The sequence below is a fragment of the Schistocerca cancellata genome, chromosome 11, assembly GCF_023864275.1.
Source record: "Schistocerca cancellata isolate TAMUIC-IGC-003103 chromosome 11, iqSchCanc2.1, whole genome shotgun sequence".
Lineage (NCBI taxonomy): Eukaryota > Metazoa > Arthropoda > Insecta > Orthoptera > Acrididae > Schistocerca > Schistocerca cancellata.
The window spans coordinates 19,066,969-19,091,551 of NC_064636.1; the positions used below are offsets into that span (position 1 = coordinate 19,066,969).

The 24,583-nt window shown below is 44.1% G+C and overlaps 1 protein-coding gene across 1 annotated transcript in view; it reads left to right on the plus strand.

Annotated features, from left to right (window-relative positions):
• The window catches only part of LOC126108837 (uncharacterized protein DDB_G0290685-like), a 60,497-nt gene extending 36,163 nt beyond the window's left edge, over positions 1-24,334 (plus strand). The window contains exons 3-4 of the mRNA XM_049914200.1: positions 23,376-23,415; positions 23,519-24,334. Coding sequence (XP_049770157.1) covers positions 23,376-23,415; positions 23,519-24,334 — 856 coding nt within the window. The remainder of the gene's footprint in view (positions 1-23,375; positions 23,416-23,518) is intronic.
• Positions 24,335-24,583: the final 249 nt, after the last annotated feature.

The window sequence follows — 24,583 nt, forward strand, 5'->3', positions numbered from 1 at the left end:
AGCAGAAGCGCGGTTCCGGACTGAAACGCCTAGAACCGCTCGGCCACTGCGGCCGTCTCGCAAGTAGCATCTAAAAATTCAACTTCGTGTGCCATCTGTTGACCCAATTTCGTAGTTCTTGCTGTGAACCTGTTGTGTAGCTGCGATTTGTCAGCGAAATTAACATTCAACGCCGTGTGCCATCTGACGGCCTAAGTTCCTACTACTGTTTTTCTTTGTGACACGCTTGCATCAATTTTTTTACAACAAAGTCACCAAGACTCTCTTCACTCCGCCTAGTGTCATCCTTTCCTAGATAAGGGATAGCATTCACAATATATTTTGGGGCTTTATCTACCGCCATCCAATACTTTTGTCCGTATTTGTCCGGTTTTGAGGCCATAAACTGGGATTTCCGTGACAAAGTCACAGCCAGAATTCGGCAAGTAGCAACTAAAAAGCGCAATTACCATTAGATTCCGTATGCCATCTGTTGTCCTACGTCCGTACTCCGCTCTAACAACGATATGGATGGTCATCTATGGATGTATAATATGCTTCTTGTCGAAGAAATGAACTAAGAACCTAATTTGGTCTGAGAAAAATTGAGAATTAATTAGTGCAGCCGGGGGAAATGTGGATAACGAATAAAGCTTCAGCTAATAGACACAACAACAGCGTAACCTGAAATATTCGCGACATGTAGATACAGTCTTCATCGTGAAAGCTAAAACTGCAGGTTAATTTCAAAAACATATAACGGATAAGGCTCCGATGAGTATATTACGTGATTTCCCTATCCCCGCCCTTCCCTAATCCAATGAGACCGATGACCTCGCTGTTTGGTCTCCTTCCCCCAAACAACCCAACCCCCACAAGGAGGATATTTTTTTGTGAGGGTACAATATCCAGTTAAACTTTAGTCTGTACTTTAAAATATTGCACTAGTATTATTCGCAATGTCTACTTGTAAGATCAGTGCTTTCCAATGTTCTTGACTTGCACATCATTAACCTCAGAACACGCAACCTTCCAGCCTAACCTCGACCTCCGGCCACACTACAGGTCACTGTGTCGGCACATCCAACATTCAAGGTGGGAGGGGTAGGCGGATCATCCGTTAAATACGTGGCAGAAGATTTTGGGGTATAGGTTGAGAGGTGTGACTGGAATTTTCACTATTCACTCACAGCACAGTAGACATTTATTTTTCATCCCTTTCAAAGCACATAATGACTTCAATGTCACACTGCACCAATACTCATTTTTCACACGGTTTCAGTTATGGCTGTTTTACGCTGCCAATTCTTGAAGGTCGTTTTTCAATCTTAGCGATTATCTGCTGGGTATGAATGTGTACGCTGGGTATGAATGTGTACATCACAAGAAATATTAAACGTTTATACTCCTACTAATTACTACCAATATAATTCACACTATACAACTGCTAATATTTCTGGAATCGAAAACAGTGGATTCATGGGAGGTTTCACACTTTGCATAAACGAAGCCCCTACGTTTATTCACAAACTTAGAAACTAAACATACTTCTGACAGAGGCGGTGTAAAGAAGCTTTGGCAGCTTGTCCAGTTCTGCTGTCACTAATATTTTGAATTATCGGTATATCGATGACTGATAATGTGGCTCAGAAACTTGTGACGGAAAACAATGTGGTTAGAATAAGATTCCAAACATGAACTCCTATTGTACTCTGTCGTAATTTGTGTTATTATTCTCAACATTTCAGTATCAATATTTTCACACTTGTTCCATTAATGTAACTAAAGCCAAAGGAAGAACATGGGTAAAACATACTTAATACTGACTGATTCGTTGAGGCGAAATTTTATCTGTGGACAATTGTGTATTGTGTAACAACTGAGGAACAATCGCTGGAAATACTAGTAATACCCTTTTCAGGTAACTTTTTGTCAGCTGGGTTGCTGAGACATTAGATTAGGCCCTCACTAATAATCGCCTATACAGGGACAACATAATTTCTCCGTTGCAGTCGTACAGTTCACTTTTCACTTGCGACAAATGACACTGTAAGATGTACGGTGATATAAATCGCGCAAAGCGCAAAAAATGGCAGTAGTCACAGAAATCGCGTTAAGTCGCAGAATAAATCGGAGAAGTAGCAAAATCGCAGAAATCGTAGAAGTTGCGGACGGATACAAGTTGTGAATTCGTTAACTGCGATCCTTAACTGCGACTAATCGCAGTTGCCGAAAAGTAGCGTTCGCAGAAATCGCCTATATCGGAAAATGGCAGTTTAAGCCACCCCTACTGTGTGCGTGTGCGTGTGTTGACGCGCTCAGTGGACCCAGCCAGACAGCCAGTCCCTGCCTGGCTGGAGCTGCTTCGGCCGCTGCCCGCCGCTGCCGGCCTGCCTGGGTGCTGTGGGGCGCGAGGGCGCGGCGTTGCCAAGTCTGGCGGCGCGCGAGCCGAGGTGTGGCAACGCCGCCGGACCCTGGCCGCGCCGCGCCGTGTCAGACGGACCTGTCCAGCACTCTGCTCTCCGTCTCTGTCCGCCGTTGTAGCCGCAGCGGTGACGGTGGGCGGTGCAAACCTCGCACTGCGGAAGTCTCTTTAATTCCTGTAACCAGTCACTCGAGCGTCAAAGGGAGATTTGAAACTGTACGGATTCCCTTATCTGGCACTACAGTTCAGTTCTTTATCTTGGCGGTTCGCGCATGCCCGCCCAGACGCGGGAGATGGTTGCGTTACCAGATGCACACGCCACGCAAACTTACGTTTAGGGGGGGAGCGCGCTGTTAATACGAACAAGGGAACCTCCCCATCGCACCCCCCTCAGATTTAGTTACAAGTTGGCACTGTGGATAGGCCTTGAAAAACTGAACACACATCAATCGAGAAAACAGGAAGAAGTTGTCTGGAACTATGAAAAATATAAGCAAAATATAAAAACTGAGTAGTCCATGCGCTAGATAGGCAACATCAAGGAAACTGTGAGCTCAGGATCGCCGTGGTCCCGTGGTTAGCGCCGAAAAATAAAGAAAGTATACTTCTCACTCGAGGGAAGACTTGAACCGAGGACATCTCGTTCCGCAGCTGCTCACGCTAGCCACGGGACCATGGCGCTCCTGAGCTCACAGTTTCCTTGCTGTTGCCTATCTTGCGTATGGACTACTCAGTTTGTATATTTAGCTTATTTTCCTTCCCCCATAAATGACTTAATTTTGTTTCGATCATCTACGCAGTTATTGTGCAGCATTAAATGTAGTAAACCACTGCACGAAATTATGAAGAGTTTGCAGACGTAAAAGTGCATAGCGTATACTTTCCGTATGGCCGATTTTACTTGCCACAATGTTGAGAATGAAATCTGGACAAGATACCTAAGTTTCATATAAAATTTACTGTATAAAAATATCTCATTTAATTTAAGTACCGGATAGGTGTCGTACGTAATATTCAGAAATATTCCGTCTTTGCCTCCTGTAATCAAACTTCTATTTATACCACAGTCATTTCGCTTTTTTCTAAAACGTTCTGATGAAAACAAAGTTGGCCAAGTACACAAAACTGAATTGTGGACGTAATAAAACATAGAAACTAAAATATATTGTCAGTGAGGCGCAGTGCGCAAACAATTTGTGTTTGTCACAACGGACAGCAAATACTTGCCAAAACATAGGTCGACGAAAACATTGAATATGATGAGCGAAGCAAACAATTGCATCCGACAATCAAATAGCTGGGCAACGTACAACCCCAAATTCTGCTCTAAATAATACTTTTAATACTGTCGCAAAAGAATATATCTCAATATGAATAGTAAAACAGCGACTGTGGAAGATAAGATATACAAACAAAACAGATAACATGAACATTGTATGTGTACCTTTTCATTGTTTTTAGTTGCTCTGAAAAGAAATATTGGAGGACAAAATTAGAAAAACCGAAAACTTATTATGATTATAATGAAGAGACAAACCACTAGAAATTTCAAAAAATTAAGTTCAAACGAATAAAATTCATGACGTAAGACACCTCGATATTGTTTTTAAATAAAGAAAATACTAAGCACCGAACAACGACTGAACTCTGAACCTTGCACTTAGCAGCCAAACACCCTAACCATTACGCTAACGCAGCTCGTCATTCAATGTAACTCCTGGAGGACTCTACAATATCACGGAAAATACCGATAAACACTGTTGATATGACTATGAATTACTCACGTTTCGTCGAAGTACAATAGGAAATAAACAATTACCGGTGTTCTTTATTGCGAAAAAGCAGTTCATGAGAATGATAAAAACACCTTTCCTTGCTATCGTTCTGAATTAGGAGGCTCATTGCTTGTTTGGTTTAATTAATTAATAGAATATGAAGCACTTGGTATAAAGAACGCTTTTTCCAAACTTTCTATAGAAGAAAGTCTGCTATCAAGACATTGCTTTTGTTCAGTTACTTTATTTATGACTGAACGTTTCTAAAACTGAAGACACTCGTCCGTGGTCTGCACTGCAGTCGAGCTCTGGCAACGTCGTTCTCTGTTCATTGGCTGACTGTTTTGTGACGTCAGATGCGCAGAACCAACCTAAACTCGGCCGCCGTCGTAAATGACGCGCACTTTGACTAGCCTTCCGCTACGTGTGTAGTTCACAGATGTATACGTGAACGAGGAAGAATAATCTAGTATTTCCCTGTTAAAAGCGCACTTCTGGGGTGAAAATACACCATACACATGCCGAAAGTGCATTTTTTGCGTTATGTTGTTATTGTTGTCATTGTCTTCAGAGACTGGTTTGATGCAGCTCTCCTTGCTACTCTATCCTGTGCAAGCTGCTTCATCTCCCAGTACCTACTGCAACCTACATCCTTCTGAATCTGCTTACTGCATTCATCTCTCGGTCTACCTATACGATTTTTACCCAACACGCTTCCCTCCAGTATTAAATTCCCTTGAAGGCCGAGAATGTGTCCTACCAACCGATCCCTTCTTCTAGTCGGGTTATGCCACAAATCCCTCTTCTCCCCAATTGTATTCAGTACCTCCTCATTAGTCACGTGTAGGACCGTTGCTATTCACAAAACACACACACACACACACACACACACATTATATATATATATATATATATATATATATATATATATATATACCTTGTGGATAACATCGAAAGTTCACTGAGGCTTTTTGCGGAAGATGTGGTATATCGAGAGGTTGTAACAATGGAAAATTGTACTCAAATGCAGGAGGATCTGCAACGAATTGACGCAAGGTGCAGGGAATGGCAATTGAATCTCAACGTAGACAAGTGTAATGTGCTGCGAATACAGAGAAAGAAAGATCCTTTATCAAAAATGGTTCAAATGGCTCTGAGCACTATGGGACTCAACATCTTAGGTCATAAGTCCCCTAGAACTTAGAACTACTTAAACCTAACTAACCTAAGGACATCACACACACCCATGCCCGAGTCAGGATTCGAACCTCCGACCGTAGCAGTCCCGCGGTTCCGGACTGCAGCGCCAGAACCGCTAGACCACCGCGGCCGGCTAATCCTTTATCACTTAGCAGCAATATAGCAGATCAGCAACTGGAAGCAGTTAATAACATAAATTATCTGGGAGTAGGCGTTAGGAGTGATTTAAAATGGAATGATCATATAAAGTTGATCGTCGGTAAAGCAGATGCCAGACTGAGATTCATTGGAAGAATCCTAAGGAAATGCAGTGCGAAAACTAAGGAAGTAGGTTACAGTACGCTTGTTCGCCCACTGCTTTAATACTGCTCAGCAGTGTGGGATCCGTACCAGATAAGGCCGATGGAAGAGAGAGAGAAGATCCAACGGAGAGCGAGAGTGTTACGGAGATGTTAGATAAACTCCGGTGGAAGACTCTGCAGGAGAGACGCTCAGTAGCTCGGTAAGGGCTTCTGTTGAAGTTTCGAGAACATACCTTCACCGAGGAGTTAAGCAGTATATTGCTCCCTCCGACGCATATCTCGCGAAGAGACCATGAGGATAAAATCAAAGAGATTAGAGCCCACACAGAGGCATACCGACAATCTTCTTTCCACGAACAATACGAGACTGGAATAGAAGGGAGAACCGATAGAGGTACTCAAAGTACCCTCCGCCACACACCGTCAGGTGGCTTGCGGAGCACGGATGTAGATGTAGATCTACTTGTCTAATCTTCAGCATTCTTATGTAGCTCCCCAAGTTCTGCAGAAGTTGGAAATATAGCGGGTACTTCAATGCAAGATGCTTTCGTTAATTTCCACAACGAAACTATGTCTCGAAATCTGGCAGAAAACCCAAAGAGATTCCGGTCATACATAAATCACACCAGTGACAAGACGCAATCAGTACCTTCAGTGCGCGGCAACAACGTTGAAGTCACCGATGACAGTGCCTCTAAAGCAGAGTTATTAAACACGGTTTTCCGAAACTCCTTCAGCAAAGATGATGAAGTAAATATTCCTGAATTCCGATCAAGAACAACTGCTAAGATGAGAAACATAGAAATAGATATCCTCGGTGTCGAAAAGCAGCTTAAATCGCTTAATAAAGGCAAGGCCTCCGGTCCACACTGTACGAGGGCAGTTCAATAAGTAATGCAACACATTTTTTTTTTCGCCCAATTTTGGTTGAAAAAACCGGAAATTTCTTGTGGAATATTTTCAAATATTCCCGCTTCGTCTCGTATAGTTTCATTGACTTCCGACAGGTGGCAGCGCTGTACGGAGCTATTAAAATGGCGTCTGTAACGGATGTACGTTGCAAACAATGGGCAGTGATCGAGTTTCTTTTGGCGGAAAACCAGGGCATCTCAGATATTCGTAGGCGCTTGCAGAATGTCTACGGTGATCTGGCAGTGGACAAAAGCACGGTGAGTCGGTGGGCAAAGCGTGTGTCATCATCGCCGCAAGGTCAAGCAAGACTGTCTGATCTCCCGCGTGCGGGCCGGCCGTGCACAGCTGTGACTCCTGCAATGGCGGAGCGTGCGAACACACTCGTTCGAGATGATCGACGGATCACCATCAAACAACTCAGTGCTCAACTTGACATCTCTGTTGGTAGTGCTGTCACAATTGTTCGCCAGTTGGGATATTCAAAGGTTTGTTCCCGCTGGGTCCCTCGTTGTCTAACCGAACACCATAAAGAGCAAAGGAGAACCATCTGTGCGGAATTGCTTGCTCGTCGTGTGGCTGAGGGTGACAATTTCTTGTCAAAGATTGTTACAGGCTATGAAACATGGGTTCATCACTTCGAACCTGAAACAAAACGGCAATCAATGGAGTGGCGCCACACCCACTCCCCTACCGAGAAAAAGTTTAAAGCCATACCCTCAGCCGGTAAAGTCACGGTTACAGTCTTCTGGGACGCTGAAGGGGTTATTCTGTTCGATGTCCTTCCCCACGGTCAAACGATCAACTCTGAAGTGTATTGTGCTACTCTTCAGAAATTGAAGAAACGACTTCAGCGTGTTCGTAGGCACAAAAATCTGAACGAACTTCTCCTTCTTCTTGACAACGCAAGATCTCACACGAGTCTTCGCACCCGAGAGGAGCTCACAAAACTTCAGTGGACTGTTCTTCCTCATGCACCCTACAGCCCCGATCTCGCACCGTCGGATTTCCATATGTTTGGCCCAATGAAGGACGCAATCCGTGGGAGGCACTACGCGGATGATGAAGAAGTTATTGATGCAGTACGACGTTGGCTCCGACATCGACCAGTGGAATGGTACCGTGCAGGCATACAGGCCCTCATTTCAAGGTGGCGTAAGGCCGTAGCATTGGATGGAGATTAGGTTGAAAAATAGTGTTGTGTAGCTAAAAGATTGGGAAATAACCTGGTGTATTTCAATGCTGAATAAAACAACCCCAGTTTCAGAAAAAAAATGTGTTGCATTACTTATTGAACTGCCCTCGTATACCAGGCAGGTTCCTCTCACAGTATACTGATACAATACCTCCGAATTTAGCATTTATGTGAAGGGCTTATTTCAATAGTGGTAAAAGTCCATTACCTCCACTTTTCTGTCTATAATGCTTCTGACATTAATGGTCCAAAGAAACAGAAAGAAAGGTTCATCTCTAGCAAGAAGCTATATGCTTGAATATTTCTGGTATCTCAGCTGCAGCGGTCTAACTTTAGGACTCTGTATCTCAGAATGAACAAAAATTGACTTGTACCACTATTGAAATAAGCCCTTCATATACAACAGATTGCTCGCAGATAGATCCGTACCTAAAGACTGGAAAATTGCTCAAATCATACCAATACCCAAAAAGGGAAGTAGGAGTAATCCGTTGAATTACAGGCCCGTACCACTTACGTCGATTTGCAGTAGAGTTTTGGAACATGTACTGTATTCGAACATTATGAAGTACCTCAAAGAAAACTATTTTTTGACACGTAGTCAGCACTGATTCAGAAAATATCGTTCTTGTGAAACACAACTAGCTCTTTATACTCATGAAGTAATAAGTGCTATCGACAGAGAATGTCGAATTGAGTCCATATTTTTAGATTTCCAGAAGGCTTTCGACACCGTTCCTCACAAGCGTCGCTTCTGGAATACCGTCTCAGTTGTGCGACTGTATTCGTGATTTCCTGTCAGAAAGGTCACAGTTCGTAGTAACAGACGGGAAGTCATCGAGTAAAACAGAAGTAATATCCGGCGTTCCCCAAGGAAGTGTTATAGGCCCTCTATTGTTCCTAATCTATATTAACGACATAGGAGACAATCTGAGTAGCCGTCTTAGATTCTTTGTAGATAATGCTGTCATCAGCCATCAGATAACCAAAACGAATTGCAAAATGATTTAGATAAGATATCTGTATGGTGCGAAAAGTGGCAATTGACCCTGAATAAGCAAAACTGTAAAGTTATTCACACGAGTACTAAAAGATCATCATCATCATCATCATCATTTAAGACTGATTATGCCTTTCAGCGTTCAGTCTGGAGCATAGCCCCCCTTATACAGTTCCTCCATGATCCCCTATTCAGTGCTAACATTGGTGCCTCTTCTGATGTTAAACCTATTACTTCAAAATCATTCTTAACAGAATCCAGGTACCTTCTCCTCGGTCTGCCCCGACTCCTCCTACCCTCTATTGCTGAATCCATGAGTCTCTTGGGTAACCTTGCTTCTCCCATGCGTGTAACATGACCCCACCATCTAAGCCTGTTCGCCCTGACTGCTACATCTATAGAGTTCATTCCCAGTTTTTCTTTGATTTCCTCATTGTGGACACCCTCCTGCCATTGTTCCCATCTATTAGTACCTGCAATCATCCTAGCTACTTTCATATCCGTAACCTCAACCTTGTTGATAAGGTAACCTGAATCCACCCAGCTTTCGCTCCCATACAACAAAGTTGGTCGAATGATTGAACGGTGCACAGATAATTTAGTCTTGGTACTGACTTCCTTCTTGCAGAAGAGAGTAGATCGTAGCTGAGCGCTCACTGCATTAGCTTTGCTACACCTCGCTTCCAGTTCTTTCACTATGTTGCCATCCTGTGAGAATATGCATCCTAAGTACTTGAAACCGTCCACTTGTTCTAACTTTGTTCCTCCTATTTGGCACTCAATCCGTTTATATTTCTTTCCCACTGACATTACTTTCGTTTTGGAGATGCTAATCTTCATACCATAGTCCTTACATTTCTGATCTAGCTCTGAAATATTACTTTGCAAACTTTCAATCGAATCTGCCATCACAACTAAGTCATCCGCATATGCAAGACTGCTTATTTTGTGTTCACGTATCTTAATCTCACCCAGCCAGTCTATTGTTTTCAACATATGATCCATAAATAATATGAACAACAGTGGAGACAGGTTGCAGCCTTGTCTTACCCCTGAAACTACTCTGAACCATGAACTCAATTTACCGTCAACTCTAACTGCTGCCTGACTATCCATGTAAAGACCTTTAATTGCTTGCAAAAGTTTACCTCCTATTCCATAATCTTGTAGAACAGACAATAACTTCCTCCTAGGAACCCGGTCATATGCCTTTTCTAGATCTATAAAGCATAGATACAATTCCCTGTTCCACTCATAACACTTCTCCATTATTTGCCGTAAGCTAAAGATCTGGTCCTGACAACCTCTAAGAGGCCTAAACCCACACTGATTTTCATCCAATTGGTCCTCAACTAATACTCGCACTTTCCTTTCAACAATACCTGAGAAGATTTTACCCACAACGCTGATTAAAGAGATACCTCTGTAGTTGTTACTATCTTTTCTGTTTCCATGTTTAAAGATTGGTGTGATTACTGCTTTTGTCCAGTCTGACGGAACCTGTCCCGACTCCCAAGCCATTTCAATTATCCTGTGTAGCCATTTAAGACCTGACATTCCACTGTATTTGATGAGTTCCGACTTAATTTCATCGACCCCAGCCGCTTTATTGCACCGCAATCTATTGACCATTTTTTCCACTTCCTCAAATGTGATCCTATTTCCATCATCATTCCTATCCCATTCTACCTCGAAATCTGAAACACTACTGATCGCATTTTCACCTACATTGAGCAACTCTTCAAAATATTCCCTCCATCTGCCCAAGGCATCCACAGGATTGACCAGCAGTTTTCCTGACCTGTCCAAAATACTTGTCATTTCCTTCTTACCTCCCTTTCGAAGACTGCTAATTACACTCCAGAATGGTTTTCCAGCAGCTTGACCCATAGTCTCCAACCTGTTTCCAAAGTCTTCCCATGATTTCTTCTTGGATGCTGCAATTATCTGTTTGGCTTTGTTTCTTTCTTCAACATAACTTTCTCTGTCTACCTGGGTTTTGGTATGTAGCCATTTTTGATACGCCTTCTTTTTCCTTTTACAGGCTGCCTTGACTGTATCATTCCACCAAGCTGTTTGCTTCATCCTACTTTTACACACTACTGTTCCAAGACATTCTTTAGCCACTTCTAGTACTGTGTCCCTGTACCTTGTCCATTCCTTTTCCAATGACTGTAATTGACTACATTCAACTAACTGGTACCTTTCTGAGATCGCTGTTATGTACTTGTGCCTGATTTCCTTATCTTGAAGTTTCTCCACTCTTATCCTCCTACATATGGACCTGACCTCCTGCACTTTCGGCCTCACAATCCCAATTTCACTGCAGATTAAATAATGATCAGTGTCATCAAAGAATCCCCTGAATACACGTGTGTCCCTCACAGCCTTTCTGAATTCCTGATCTGTTATTATATAGTCAATGACAGATCTGGTTCCCCTGCCTTCCCAAGTATACCGGTGAATGTTCTTATGTTTAAAAAAGGAGTTTGTGATTACTAAGCCCATACTGGCACAGAAATCCAAGAATTGTTTCCCGTTCCTGTTGGCCTCCATATCCTCTCCAAATTTACCCATAACCTTTTCATACCCTTCAGTTCGATTTCCAATCCTGGCGTTAAAATCACCCATGAGCAGAACACTGTCCTTGTCCTTTACTCTTACAACTACATCACTGAGTGCCTCATAAAAACCATCCATCTTATCTTGATCTGTCCCTTCACAATGCGAATATACTGACACAATCCTAATTTTCTTGCTAGACACTGTCAAATCTATCCACATCAGTCGTTCGTTTACATACCTTATTGCAACTATGCTGGGTTCCATTTCTTTCCTGATGTAAAGCCCTACACCCCATTGTGCTATTCCTGCTTTGACTCCTGACAGGTAGACCTTGTATTCTCCCACTTCCTCTTCTTTCTCACCCCTTACCCGAATGTCACTAACAGCTAAAACGTCCAGCCCCATCTTACTTGCAGCCTCTGCCAGCTCTACCTTCTTCCAAGAGTAGCCCCCATTGATATTAATAGCTCCCCATCTCATTACCATTTGTTTGCCAAGTCGTATCTTAGGAGTCCCTGGTTTGTCAGTTAGAGGTGGGACTCCGTCACCTCCAAAGGTCCGAGGCATTTTGCTCTGATTGTTTCCAGCATCATATTTAAAGTACCAGGGAAGCAGGTTGCTAGCCTTACTTGCCCCGAGTCCCATTGGGTTTTACCCCTAACGGCTGAGGGACTAACCGGTGGATTTGGTAGAGTACTAAAAGAAATCCGCTAAATTTCGATTACGCGATAAGTCACACAAATCTGAAGGCCATAAATTCAACTAAATACTTAGGGATTACAATTACAAATAACCGAAATTGGAACGGTCACATAGATAATATTGTGGGTAGAGCAAACCAAAGACCGCGATTCGTTGGCAGAATATTTAGAAGATGCAACAGGTCTACTACAGAGACTGCTTACACCACGCTTGTCCGCCCTATTCTGGAGTACTGCTGTGCGGTGTGGTATCCGCATCAGGTGGGACTGACGGATGACATCGAAAAAGTACAAAGAAGGGCAGCTCGCTTTGTATTATCGCAAAATAGGGGAGATGAGACGTGAATTGGAGTGGCAATCATTAAAAGAAAGGCGGTTTTCGTTGCGACGGGATCTTCTCGTGAAATTGCAATCGCCAGTTTTCTCCTCCGATTGCGAAAACATACTCTTGGCACCCACCTTCGTAGGGAGAAATGATCATCACGATAGAATAAGAGAAATAAGGGCTCGTTTTTCCCGCGCGCCGTTCGAGAGTGGAGCGGTAGAGAGCGAGCTTGAACGTGGTTCATTAAATCTTCTGCCAGGCAGAATAGCAGAGTGATCACGTAGATGTAGATTCTCGTCTTGTTTAAACCTTTTATCGTCCATGTTTCACTTCCATGCATTGCTGCTCACCATACAAATACTTCCGGAATAGTCTTTCGATCCCCAGGTGTCACCTGCAAGTATAAAATTGCTATCATAATTCGTCACTAAATTTTTGATTTAAAGAACATTCTGCAGAATAGGTGAAATCTTGTGTAGTTCTCATATATTTTCGCCTAATGCGATGTAACGATTGTTTCGCACTTCTGTGTGTCGGTAACGGTGTTACTAATTGAAGGGCTGCCCCACGCCTTGGACGTGAACTGACGAAACTGTAGCGTCTGTTTCTTTTGCCGGCTTCTTTGCGCTGACAAAATGTTTTTCATGCTTCATTTGGAGCTTCATCTGGAATACGAACATGACTACCTCCCCCTAAAATTGTCTCATTTTTTTATGTCGGTACTCTCCCTTTACATTTATTGTTTTTAAAGTTTATGCAACGCCAGTAAGTCACTTCTATTTTGTTTGTATAGCCCACAATATAGCGATGCCCGTTGTGAATCAGTAAAGGCTTCCCTTTGGCGGGCCGGCCGTGGTGGCCAAGCGGTTAAAGGCGCTACAGTCTGGAACCGCGCGACCGCTACGGTCGCAGGTTCGAATCCTGCCTCGGGCATGGATGTGTGTGATGTCCTTAGGTTAGTTAGGTTTAAGTAGTTCTAAGTTCTAGGGGACTGATGACCTCAACAGTTAAGTCCCATAGTGCTCGGAGCCATTTGAACCATTTGGCGGTCTCGGTGAACTCCATTATCTCGGCATTAGAACACCGAATCCTACTCGCCTGTCAGAGGTCATCTTAGAAAATGACTTTTATCTTGATAATATGAATAATTATATATGTGTTTGGGGAGAGAGAGGGAGAGAGAGAGAGAGAGAGAGAGAGAGAGAGAGAGATTGATTGATTTTTGATTGAGATTTTTACTTTGAGATTTAACTGGTACCTGAATTATGGTTGCTGCCTCCTTGAATGATCAGCTTCTGCAGCAGTTGTTGACGTATTGCAATTTGGAGGAAGTTATTGTTCTTTGAGGTTTAAAATACGAATCTGTTAGTTACTTGGCCGTATTGCGGATAGCTTTGAGCCCAAGTTTTCGTAGCTTTTCGTACCTAAGGGGCCACTGTTGTAAGTAAGAAAGGTCAAACAGCAATCTGCTTTTCGTGAGAAAAGGAGATTGCTCGGCACACAAACTTCCTTCAAACTACACGTCCCTGCTGCATCAAAATTGGTCGGTGCAGTTGAGCACCATACCGTTGTACAAGAACATAATCCAGTTAGTGCAGTTAAGAAATTATGAAAAGTTGTTACATATTGAATGAAAACCATAGACAATGCATTTCTTTTGCTGTATTTTAGTGAAATCTGTACAGTTACACTTCTGTCGACTGATAAGTCTGCGACGACAATGAAGTTCACGTCCTTTTCCAAAACAAAGATACTTCTATTCTTCACTTCCAGAAAATTTGTGTATACCGGGTGATCAAAAAGTCAGTATAAATTTGAAAACTGAATAAATCACGGAATACTGTAGATAGAGATGTACAAAGTGACACACACGCTTGGAATGATATGGGGTTTTATTAGAACCAAAAAGATACAAAAGTTCAAAAAATGTCCAACAGATGGCGCTTCATCTTATCAGAATAGCAATAATTAGCATAACAAAGTAAGACAAACCAAAGATGATGTTCTTTACAGGAAATGCTCAATATGTCCACCATCATTCCTCAATAATAGCTGTAGTCGAGGAATAATGTTGTGAACAGCACTGTAAAGCATGTCCGGAGTTATGGTGGGGCATTGGCGTCGGATGTTGTCTTTCAGCATCCCTAGAGATGTCGGTCGATCACGATACACTTGCGACTTCAGGTAACCCCAAAGCCAATAATCGCACGGACTGAGGTCTGGGGACCTGGGAGGCCAAGCATATCTTTCACGCGTCTAGCAATATGGGGTGGTTCTAATAAAACCCCATGTCATTCCAAGCATGTGTGTCAATTTTTACCTCTCTATCTACATTATTCCGTGGTTTATTACGTTTTCAAATTTATACTGACTTTTTGATCACCCGGTATAAATGATTGACAACTCTTACACATACTTTACGCGGTTTTATCACTAAAATGTCAATTTTAGTTAAATGTACCAATACGTTCTGAGCGACGGCCTGGCAACACGTCCTGTTTCCACAAGATACAGATTAACATTCCTCTTTTTTTAAATAAAAGAAATGTTTTTTTTAAAGAGTCCATAATCAAAAATTCACAACTACTATCGTTGCGAGGATTGCGCGCTGAAGAGTTTCTTGCTGTCCAGCTGCGCTTCACTTTTTGAATCAAATTTAGATTTACGGTATTTACATACACTACTGAGCTTCTTGGAATAAAAAATGGTTCAAATGGCTCTGAGCACTATGGGACTTAACTTCTGAGGTCATCAGTCCCCTAGACCTTAGAACTACTTAAACCTAACTAACCTAAGGACATCACACACATCCATGCCCGAGGCAGGATTCAAACCTGCGACCGTAGCGGTCGCGCGGTTCCACACTGTAGCGCCTAGAATCGCTCGGCCACCCCGGCCGGCCTTCTTGGAATAAAATTAGGCACAAATTCGTTAAGAAACGGGCAGTGAGGCTCGCATAACATCACAAACTGTAGTGCCGAACTCTGGGAGAAAGCCGACACACTACGAACTGGTGCAGGGACAGCGAAGTTTGTGCAGGAAATGGACTGAGACCTTTCGCCACTTGTGGAACACCCTGTGCGCTACCTCCGGCGTCCAGGTCTCCTGCATAATCAACGCACAGGCGGCGGCGCCGACCTGGTCGTTAGAGACCGGACGTCATCCCGACTGCAGCTTCTCACTGCTTTGCGCGAGGCTGACAAACATTCGTAGGTCCCGTACTGAAAACCTGTCGGGCCAACTTTCGGAGCAGGCCCTCGACACGTAAACAACGCCTTCCCTCCAGTCTCAGCCGGTAGAGACTTTGCTGCGTTTCTGCTACACCAGTAGTCGTCAGAGTTTTTTGTTCCAGAGCTGGTAGTGACACCGTATGGCGGCATCTCGGGCTACACACGTAATAACAGTAATATCTGATGTCGCCAGTTGGGGCACCTGTGTGCCCCTCGTGAACTCCAGTTGTCGAAACGCGGAGTCGGGACTCCCCGACTGTACCCCCATCTGCTACCACTGCCTCTCTCTACCCAGTTCGTAGTGACAGGGGGTAAATCATCGGGTAGAACAAAAGTGATATCTGGCGTTCCGCAAGGTAGTGTCCTAGGCCCTCTGCTGTTCCTGATTTACATAAATGATCTAGGTTGTAATCTGAGCAGCCTCCTTAGACTGTCTGCAGATGACGCTCATGTAATTTACCGTCTAGTAAAATCATCACACGGTGGATTCCAGCCGGCCTGACCGACCGAGCGGTTCTTGGTGCTACAGTCTCGAACCGCGACCGCTACGGTCGCAGGTTCGAAACCTGCCTCGGGCATGGATGTTTTTGATGTCCTTAGGTTAGTTAGATTGAAGTAGTTCTAAGTTTTAGGGGACTGATGACCTCAGAAGTTGAGTCTCATAGTGCTCAGAGCCATTTGAGCCATTTTTGCATTGAAAACAATGCTTCTCGAGCCACCATTTGGAATACTTTCCCGCGACCTCTTAGAAATGTAAACTTTCGTGACGTAACAGTCATCGAAAGCAGTTATCATGAGGTGTTGCATAGTGTTCGTCTTGAAGCCCCTGAACAGTTACTAAGAACTTAAATTGGAAGGAACACACAGAAAATGTTGTGGGGAAGCTTTGCAAAGACTGCGTTTTATTGGCAGGACACTTAGAAAATGTAACAGATCTACTAAGGAGACTGCCTACACTACGCTTGTCCGTCCTCTTTTAGAATACTGCTGCGCGTTGTGGGAACCTTACCAGATAGCACTGACGGAGTACATCGAAAAAGTTCAAAGAAGGGCAGCACGTTTTTTATCATCGCGAAATATGGGAAAGAGTGTCACAGAAATGATACAGGATTTGGGCTGGAGACCATTAAAAGAAAGGAGTTTTTCATTGCACGAAATTCCAATCACCAACTTTCTCCTCCGAATGCGAAAATATTTTGTTGACACCGACTTACATAGGGAGAAACGAAGGGAAATGAGAGCTCGTACGGAAAGGTATATGTGTTCGTTCTTTCCGCGCGCTAAACGAAATTGGAATAATAGAGAATTGTGAAAGTGGTTCGATGAACCCTCTGCCACGCACTTAAATGTGATTTGCAGAATATCCGTGTAGATGTAGATGCATTTTGCTATCGGCGAACACTTATGTGCTCACTGTGTTTTATCGTTAATTTCAAATTGGTGTTTAGCTGCGCGGGATTATCCGAGCGGTCTGGGGTGCTGCAGTCATGGACTGTGCCGCTGATCCCGGCGGAGGTTCGAGTCCTCCCTCGGGCATGGGTGTGTGTGTTTGTCCTTAGGATAATTTAAGTTAAGTAGGGTGTAAGCTTAGGGACTGATGACCTTAGCAGTTAAGTCCCATAAGAGTTACACACACATGAAAATTTTTAAAAATTTGTGTTTCTGTCTTGTTTATGTTCAAATGGCCCTGAGCACTATGGGACTTAACTTCTGAGGTCATCAGTCCGCTAGAACTTAGAACTACTTAAACCTAAGTAACCTAAGGACATCACACACATACATGCCCGAGGCAGGATTCGAAGCTGCGGCCCATAGCGGTCGCGCGGTTCCAAACTGAGACGCCTAGAACCGCTCGGCCACCCCTGCCGGCTCTCGTTTGTATGTTGTTGCCGTTGCATTTTAGTACGGTAGCGGGGAAAGTAAAATTCTTTGTTACCAGTCAAAATGACGAAAATTTAACTCAAAAGTAAGACAATGAAGTGCCCGCCCGGATGGCTTGTACACCCTACCTGTGTTACGCAGAGGTGAACGGGGTAGGTGGACTAGCGCGGAGAACTTGGACAGGCTCGACAAGATGGCAGCCGCGGCGAGTAGCTGGCCGCAGCGCACGGCCGACCCGCACTTAACTGCGACCGCCTGCCGCTGCGCCTGCGTTACGCCTCCGTAGCGAGCCTCTAGTGTCTACAGGGTGTTACAAAACGGTACGGCAAACTTTCAGGAAACATTCCTCACACACAAAGAAAGAAAAGATGTTATGTAGAAATGTGTCCGGAAACGCTTAATTTCCATGTTAGAGCTCAATTTATTACTTCTCTTCAAATCACATTAATCGTGGAATGGAAACACACAGCAACAGAGCGTACTAGGGTGACTGCAAACACTTTGTTACAGGAAATGTTCAAAATGTCCTCCGTTAGCGAGGATACGTGCATCCACCCTCCGTCGCACGGAATTCCTGATGCGCTGATGCAGTCCTGGAGAATGGTGTCCACAATACGAGCACGAATAGTCTCTACATTTGGTACCGGGGTTGTGTAGACGAGAGCTTTCAAATGCCCCCATAAATGAAGTCGAGAGGGTTGAGGTCAGGAGAACGTGGAGGCCACGGAATTGGTCCGCCTCTACCAATCCGTCGGTCACCGAATCTGTTGTTGAGAAGCGTACGAACACTTCGACTGAAATGTGCAGCAGCTCCATCGTGCGTGAACCACATGTTGTTTCGTACTTCTAAAGGCACATGTTCTAGCAGCACAGGTAGAGTATTCCGTATGAAATCGTGATAACGTGCTCCATTGAACGTAGGTGGAAGAACATGGGGCCCATCAAGACATCACCAACAATGCCTGCCCAAATGGCAAATGAGTCGCATGTCAAAACAAGCACCGAAGTCAACATTACCTTCCTTCAATTGGGCCAACTGGCGGTGAATCGAGGAAGTACAGTACATACTGATGAAACTAAAATGAGCTCTTACATGGAAATTAAGCGTTTCCGGACACATGTCCACATAACATCTACTCTTTATCTGTGTGTGAGGAATGTTTCCTGAAAGTTTGGTCGTACCTTTTCGTAGCACCGTGTATAGTGCGATTAAAACTGCTTTGTACTTGACAGTTCGCTGAGCGGCCGTGCAATGTTGCCAGCTGCCGCTGTAAAAATTGGAAGTCGTGTTTTTTTTTAAAAATAATTTGGCAACTGTACATGGTAGAGTAATACGAGAACTACCTCTGAGAGTTTTTTCTAACTCAGTGAAAATTCTGTGCTACTGAAATAGAGAAATATTTAACTTTTTACGAAAAGTTGAATTTTCACGCTACTCAATATTAATCATTCCCTGTCTCCTACACCATGTGTCGTACAACAACAAAATTTTAATGTTGTCTTCAGTGGCATATTTCGATAATATTCGCAAACTTTCTGAGCAATACAGCCAGTAATAGTGAAGTAATAAAATAAAATCTCACGTCTGACTCGGAACTTTTTCCAAATTGACATCAGAAATGTAGTAAGCGACAAACTTTTTTCAATTAAATTTTTCGTGGGGGGTCAAAGCGAGAAAAAGTTTCGGAAAGGTTTGAATTTATTTTTAGAGCTTGTTGGAAGTGGGTGGGTGCTAGAGTTTCGCCAAGACGAGAATAGTATTGTGCGTACCGTTGAACTGCTGATACAACTTACGCGGGGTGGGAGAAAGCAGCACGTATACCGCCGTTAGTTACATTTTCCTCTTGTGCCATGAATTTCGCAACAAATCGCAAAAACTCAAAATACCAACACAACGAGCCCAACACCACCAAAATGTACCCCCCCTTTTTTTCTTTTTTCAACTTACCATCACTCGACGTGTTCTGTGTCCGACAGCTGGAAAACACTGCTTAAATCTGTGTCGCTAGAACTGTCAGATGAGTCGCCGACGGCAATAATTAATTCGGAAACACTATCGTCCTATACGGATTCGTTCTTCCATGTCTCCTGAATGACAGCTTTTGTATGTACTACAAGATTACTCCAGTTTTCCACAGCTACTTTAGAAACAGCTTCATGTTAAAGTCTTTTCACTTCTGAAAGCCTGAATGTCTTGTTTTCACGTGCTATGTACCCCTTGATTTGGGCCCATATTAGCTCTATAGCATTAAAGTGACAATGATAGGGAGGTAATCTAATTACAGAATGTCCATGTTTGTTGGCAACTTCATCTACAACGTATGTCGGGTGTCGTGGCTTATATTGTGACACAAGTTCCACTTTCTTCATTCCGTCATCGGATTGTATATTATTTCGCCGTAACCTCTGTATAATTTTGTCCTTTCTAGAAGATAGCGTTGGGGCTTTGTCCTTTACAACAGTGTGGTATGACGCATTGACAATAACGATGTACGACGCTTTCTCCAAATTCGGTAAGAGTGAATTTTCAAACCATCGTAAAAAGGTGGCGTATTTCATTTCCTCGTGCAAATCTGAGCTTTTCTTTGAAAACATGTAAACGGCCAGGAAAAAACCCACGGGCGGTACCTGCATGAGCCGGCCGCGGTGGCCGAGCGGTTCCAGGCGCTACAGTCTGGAACCACGCGACCGCTACGGTCGCAGGTTCGAATCCTGTCTCGGGCATGGGTGTGTGTGATGTCCTTAGGTTAGTTAGGTTTAAGTAGTTCTAAGTTCTAGGGGACTGATAACCTCAGAAGTTTAGTCCCATAGTGCTCAGAGCCATTTGAACCATTTGAACCGGTACCTGCATGAACAACAATTATTCTGCTTCCTTTGCCAACAGGTATTGCCATTCCTTCTTCTGATCCGTCAGACCAACCTGTCTTCATTGTATGGCCAGAATTCACCCATGTTTCATCTAGCCACACTAAATCATCGAATTCAATGTCCAAATCGGCATTGCCAAGCAGCAATATCTTGCCGTTTTAAGAGAACTGTACGACCACTTAATTTTTCGTAATTAAATCCCAGGTTTAATAAAACCAGCCGAGGAGCTTCTTTAAGTGTTACATGCAGTTTTGTAACGTTGGATGCTCTTTACGGGGTTTATATGCATACAAATGTCTGCGAATCGCACCCTGTTCGAAAGAATCAACATTCGTCACAAGTTTCTCGACGCGTCGTTTTTTCTACGGAGTTTCCAGACTTGGCGGTTCGGAGTTAAGATTTGATGGCCCGGAATGTGTATTCAGTTTCTCATTTTGCTCTTTGCCTATGTTTATAACGGTTGTTCTGCTTATTCTTAATGCTGCCGCAGTCCTCTCGACTACCTTATTGACGGAAAGAAGAGGCCCCCCCTTTTCATCTCAAAATATTGTCTTACGCTGCAGACGTATTCGCGCGATTGCCCTCTCAATGCTACTCCGTGCCCAACTTTCTTCGAAGATGATTTCGGACTACGAACTCCAGGACGACCACGCTTTTTATTTACGGACATTTTGTACACAGAAGTCATTACAGTAATTTATCACACACTCGTAGTGGAAACAAAGGAGAAGCAGACGCTGAGATAATGCAGTTCAACAACACGACGCGCACAAGACCAAGTGTCAGCAGGTATTGAACCGTGACGGATAAGCAGAGGCAACTATGCTGTTGATTGGGGGGGGGGGGGGTGCTGAAACTCAGCGTGCGTGCGACTGGCCCGCACTGTGTCATGGTCACGCGCTCGGCTAGCTGTCTGCAAAGTAGTTTTAATGGCCGTATAGTGTGTAGTCCAGCGGATAGGCCACCAGCTAAGCGCGTAGCGACGGCGGGGTAGCATAGCCGCGTCCCTGCAGGCGAAGTGCCGTTTTGAAGCCACGTACGAGGAGACGTCGAGAAATTTCCAGCCTCACGAACACATTGTTGTTGTTGTTGTGGTCTTCAGTCCTGAGACTGATTTGATGCAGCTCTCCATGCTACTCTATCCTGTGCAAGCTTTTTAATCTCCCAGTACCTACTGCATCCTACATCCTTCTGAATCTGCTTAGTGTATTCATCTCTTGGTCTCCCCCTACGATTTTTACCCTCCACGCTGCCCTCCAGTACTAAATTGGTGATCCCTTGATGCCTCAGAACATGTCCTACCAACCGATCCCTTCTTCTGGTCAAGTTGTGCCACAAACTTCTCTTCTCCCCACTCCTATTCAATACTTCCTCAGTAGTTCTGTGATCTACCCATCTAATCTTCAGCATTCTTCTGTAGCACCACATTTCGAAAGCTTCTATTCTGTTCTTGTCCAAACTATTTACCGTCCATGTTTCGCTTCCATACATGGCTACACTCCATACAAATACTTTCAGAAATGACTTCCTGACACTTAAATCTATACTCGATGTTAACAAATTTCTCTTCTTCAGAAACGCTTTCATTGCCATTGCCAGTCTACATTTTATATCCTCTCTACTTCGACCATCATCAGTTATTTTCCTCCCCAAATAGCAAAACTCTTTTACTACTTTAAGTGTCTCATTTCCTAATCTAATACCCTCAACATCACCCGACTTAATTAGACTACATTCCATTATCCTCGTTTTGGTTTTGTTGATGTTCATCTTATATCCTCCTTTCAAGACACTGTCCATTCCATTCAACTGCTCTTCCAAGTCCTTTGCTGTCTCTGACAGAATTACAATGTCATCGGCGAACCTCAAAGTTTTTATTTCTTGACCCTGGATTTTAATACCTACTCCAAATTTTTCTTATGTTTGCTTTACTGCTTGCTCAATATACAGATTGAATAACATCGGGGATAGGCTACAACCCTGTCTTACTCCCTTCCCAACCACTGCTTCCCTTTCATGTCCCTCGACTCTTATAACTGCCATCTGGTTTCTGTACAAATTGTAAATAGCCTTTCGCTCCCTGTATTTTACCCCTGCCACCTTTAGAATTTGAAAGAGAGTATTACATAATGACAGAAATTTCATAACACCGATTTCTTTTTTAATACGGTACCCGTGCACACTAATACACTTGCTAGAGATTACTTCTGCAAACCATTCAAATAAAAGGCCCAGTCCAACCGAGCGTTCACAGCATCGATCACTGCATCATCTCATTGTCGAATCTTCGTCGTTTGAAGTCTTTTTTTTTTAGGTTTTTGGGAAAAGAAGAAAGTGCGATGGACTCAGATCTAGAGGATATGGCGGATGACGTAGCAGTTCGAACCCGCAATCGCGCACAGTTTCCAGTGTTGCGAGGGCTTTGTGTGCCGGTGCGTTGTCCTGATGCAAAAGAACTCCGCGGCCATTTTCCGCGACCTTTTTGCTTTATCTCATCTTTCAAACGGCGCACAAGGGTGCAATATTATGATGCATTGATAGTGTCGCCCTTTTGCAAGTAATCCACTATAATTACGACTTTTGCATCTCACAAGACCGATCCCATCACCTTACCGGTTGATTTTTGCACCCGGAATTTTTTTGGGGAATGGGATAAAGGACGTTTCCATTGCTGTGGTTGTTGTTTTGTATCAGGGTCAAAGTGGTGAACGCACATTCGTCCATTGTCACATACCTTACAAGAAAGCCATCTTCATCCGCTTCAGACACTACACACTCCCGTCCCTGATTTGCATTCGAGTCTTTTGGGACACACCGGGGTGAAACTTTTCCCATTCCCAAAATATCCGCAACAATGTCACGAGCACGCCCGTGGGAGATTCCAAATGTTACTCGAATGTGCTGCAATGTTGTTCGACGATCCTGCAAAATCGTATCGTGAATTGCAGTCACCGGTTCATCAGTGGCAACAGTGACGGGCCTTCCACTCCTTGGCGCATCTTCCACACTTTTTCTTCCAGTTTTGAAGTCTGGCAACCAGGTTTGAGGTCTGGCAACCAGGTTTGAGGTCTGGCAACCAGGTTTGAGGTCTGGCAACCAGGTTTGAGATCTTGGCAACCAGTTTTGAGGTCTTGGCAACCAGTTTTGAGGTCTTGGCAACCAGTTTGGAGGTCTTGGCAACCAGTTTGGAGGTCTTGGCAACCAGTTTGGAGGTCTTGGCAACCAGTTTGGAGGTCTTGGCAACCAGTTTGGAGGTCGTGGCAACCAGTTTGGAGGTCTTGGCAACCAGTTTGGAGGTCTTGGCAACCAGTTTGGAGGTCTTGGCAACCAGTTTGGAGGTCGTGGCAACCAGTTTGGAGGTCTTGGCAACCAGTTTGGAGGTCTTGGCAACCAGTTTGGAGGTCTTGGCAACCAGTTTGGAGGTCTTGGCAACCAGTTTGGAGGTCTTGGCAACCAGTTTGGAGGTCGTGGCAACCAGTTTGGAGGTCTTGGCAACCAGTTTGGAGGTCTTGGCAACCAGTTTGGAGGTCTTGGCAACCAGTTTGGAGGTCTTGGCAACCAGTTTGGAGGTCGTGGCAACCAGTTTGGAGGTCGTGGCAACCAGTTTGGAGGTCTTGGCAACCAGTTTGGAGGTCTTGGCAACCAGTTTGGAGGTCTTGGCAACCAGTTTGGAGGTCTTGGCAACCAGTTTGGAGGTCGTGGCAACCAGTTTGGAGGTCTTGGCAACCAGTTTGGAGGTCGTGGCAACCAGTTTGGAGGTCTTGGCAACCAGTTTGGAGGTCTTGGCAACCAGTTTGGAGGTCTTGGCAACCAGTTTGGAGGTCGTGGCAACCAGTTTGGAGGTCGTGGCAACCAGTTTGGAGGTCTTGGCAACCAGTTTGGAGGTCTTGGCAACCAGTTTGGAGGTCTTGGCAACCAGTTTCGAGGTCTTGACAACCAGTCTTTTGAGGTCGTGACAACCAGTCTTTTGAGGTCGTGACAACCAGTTTTTTTAGGTCGTTTTCCAAAGTCTCATAAGACTGATAACTGTATTCCGCATGCCCTCCGCAATTTCCTTGGGCATCATTCCCTTCAAATGAAGATATTCGATCTCAGCACGGTTCTTGATTCTATCGATATTCGCCATTTTGCTTACACTCGGTACACAACGCATCCTAGCAGCAAAAGTAACGAAACTGGATCGCGAAGTTTGACTTGCATACCTACAAAGGGTGACCATAAAAGTCGG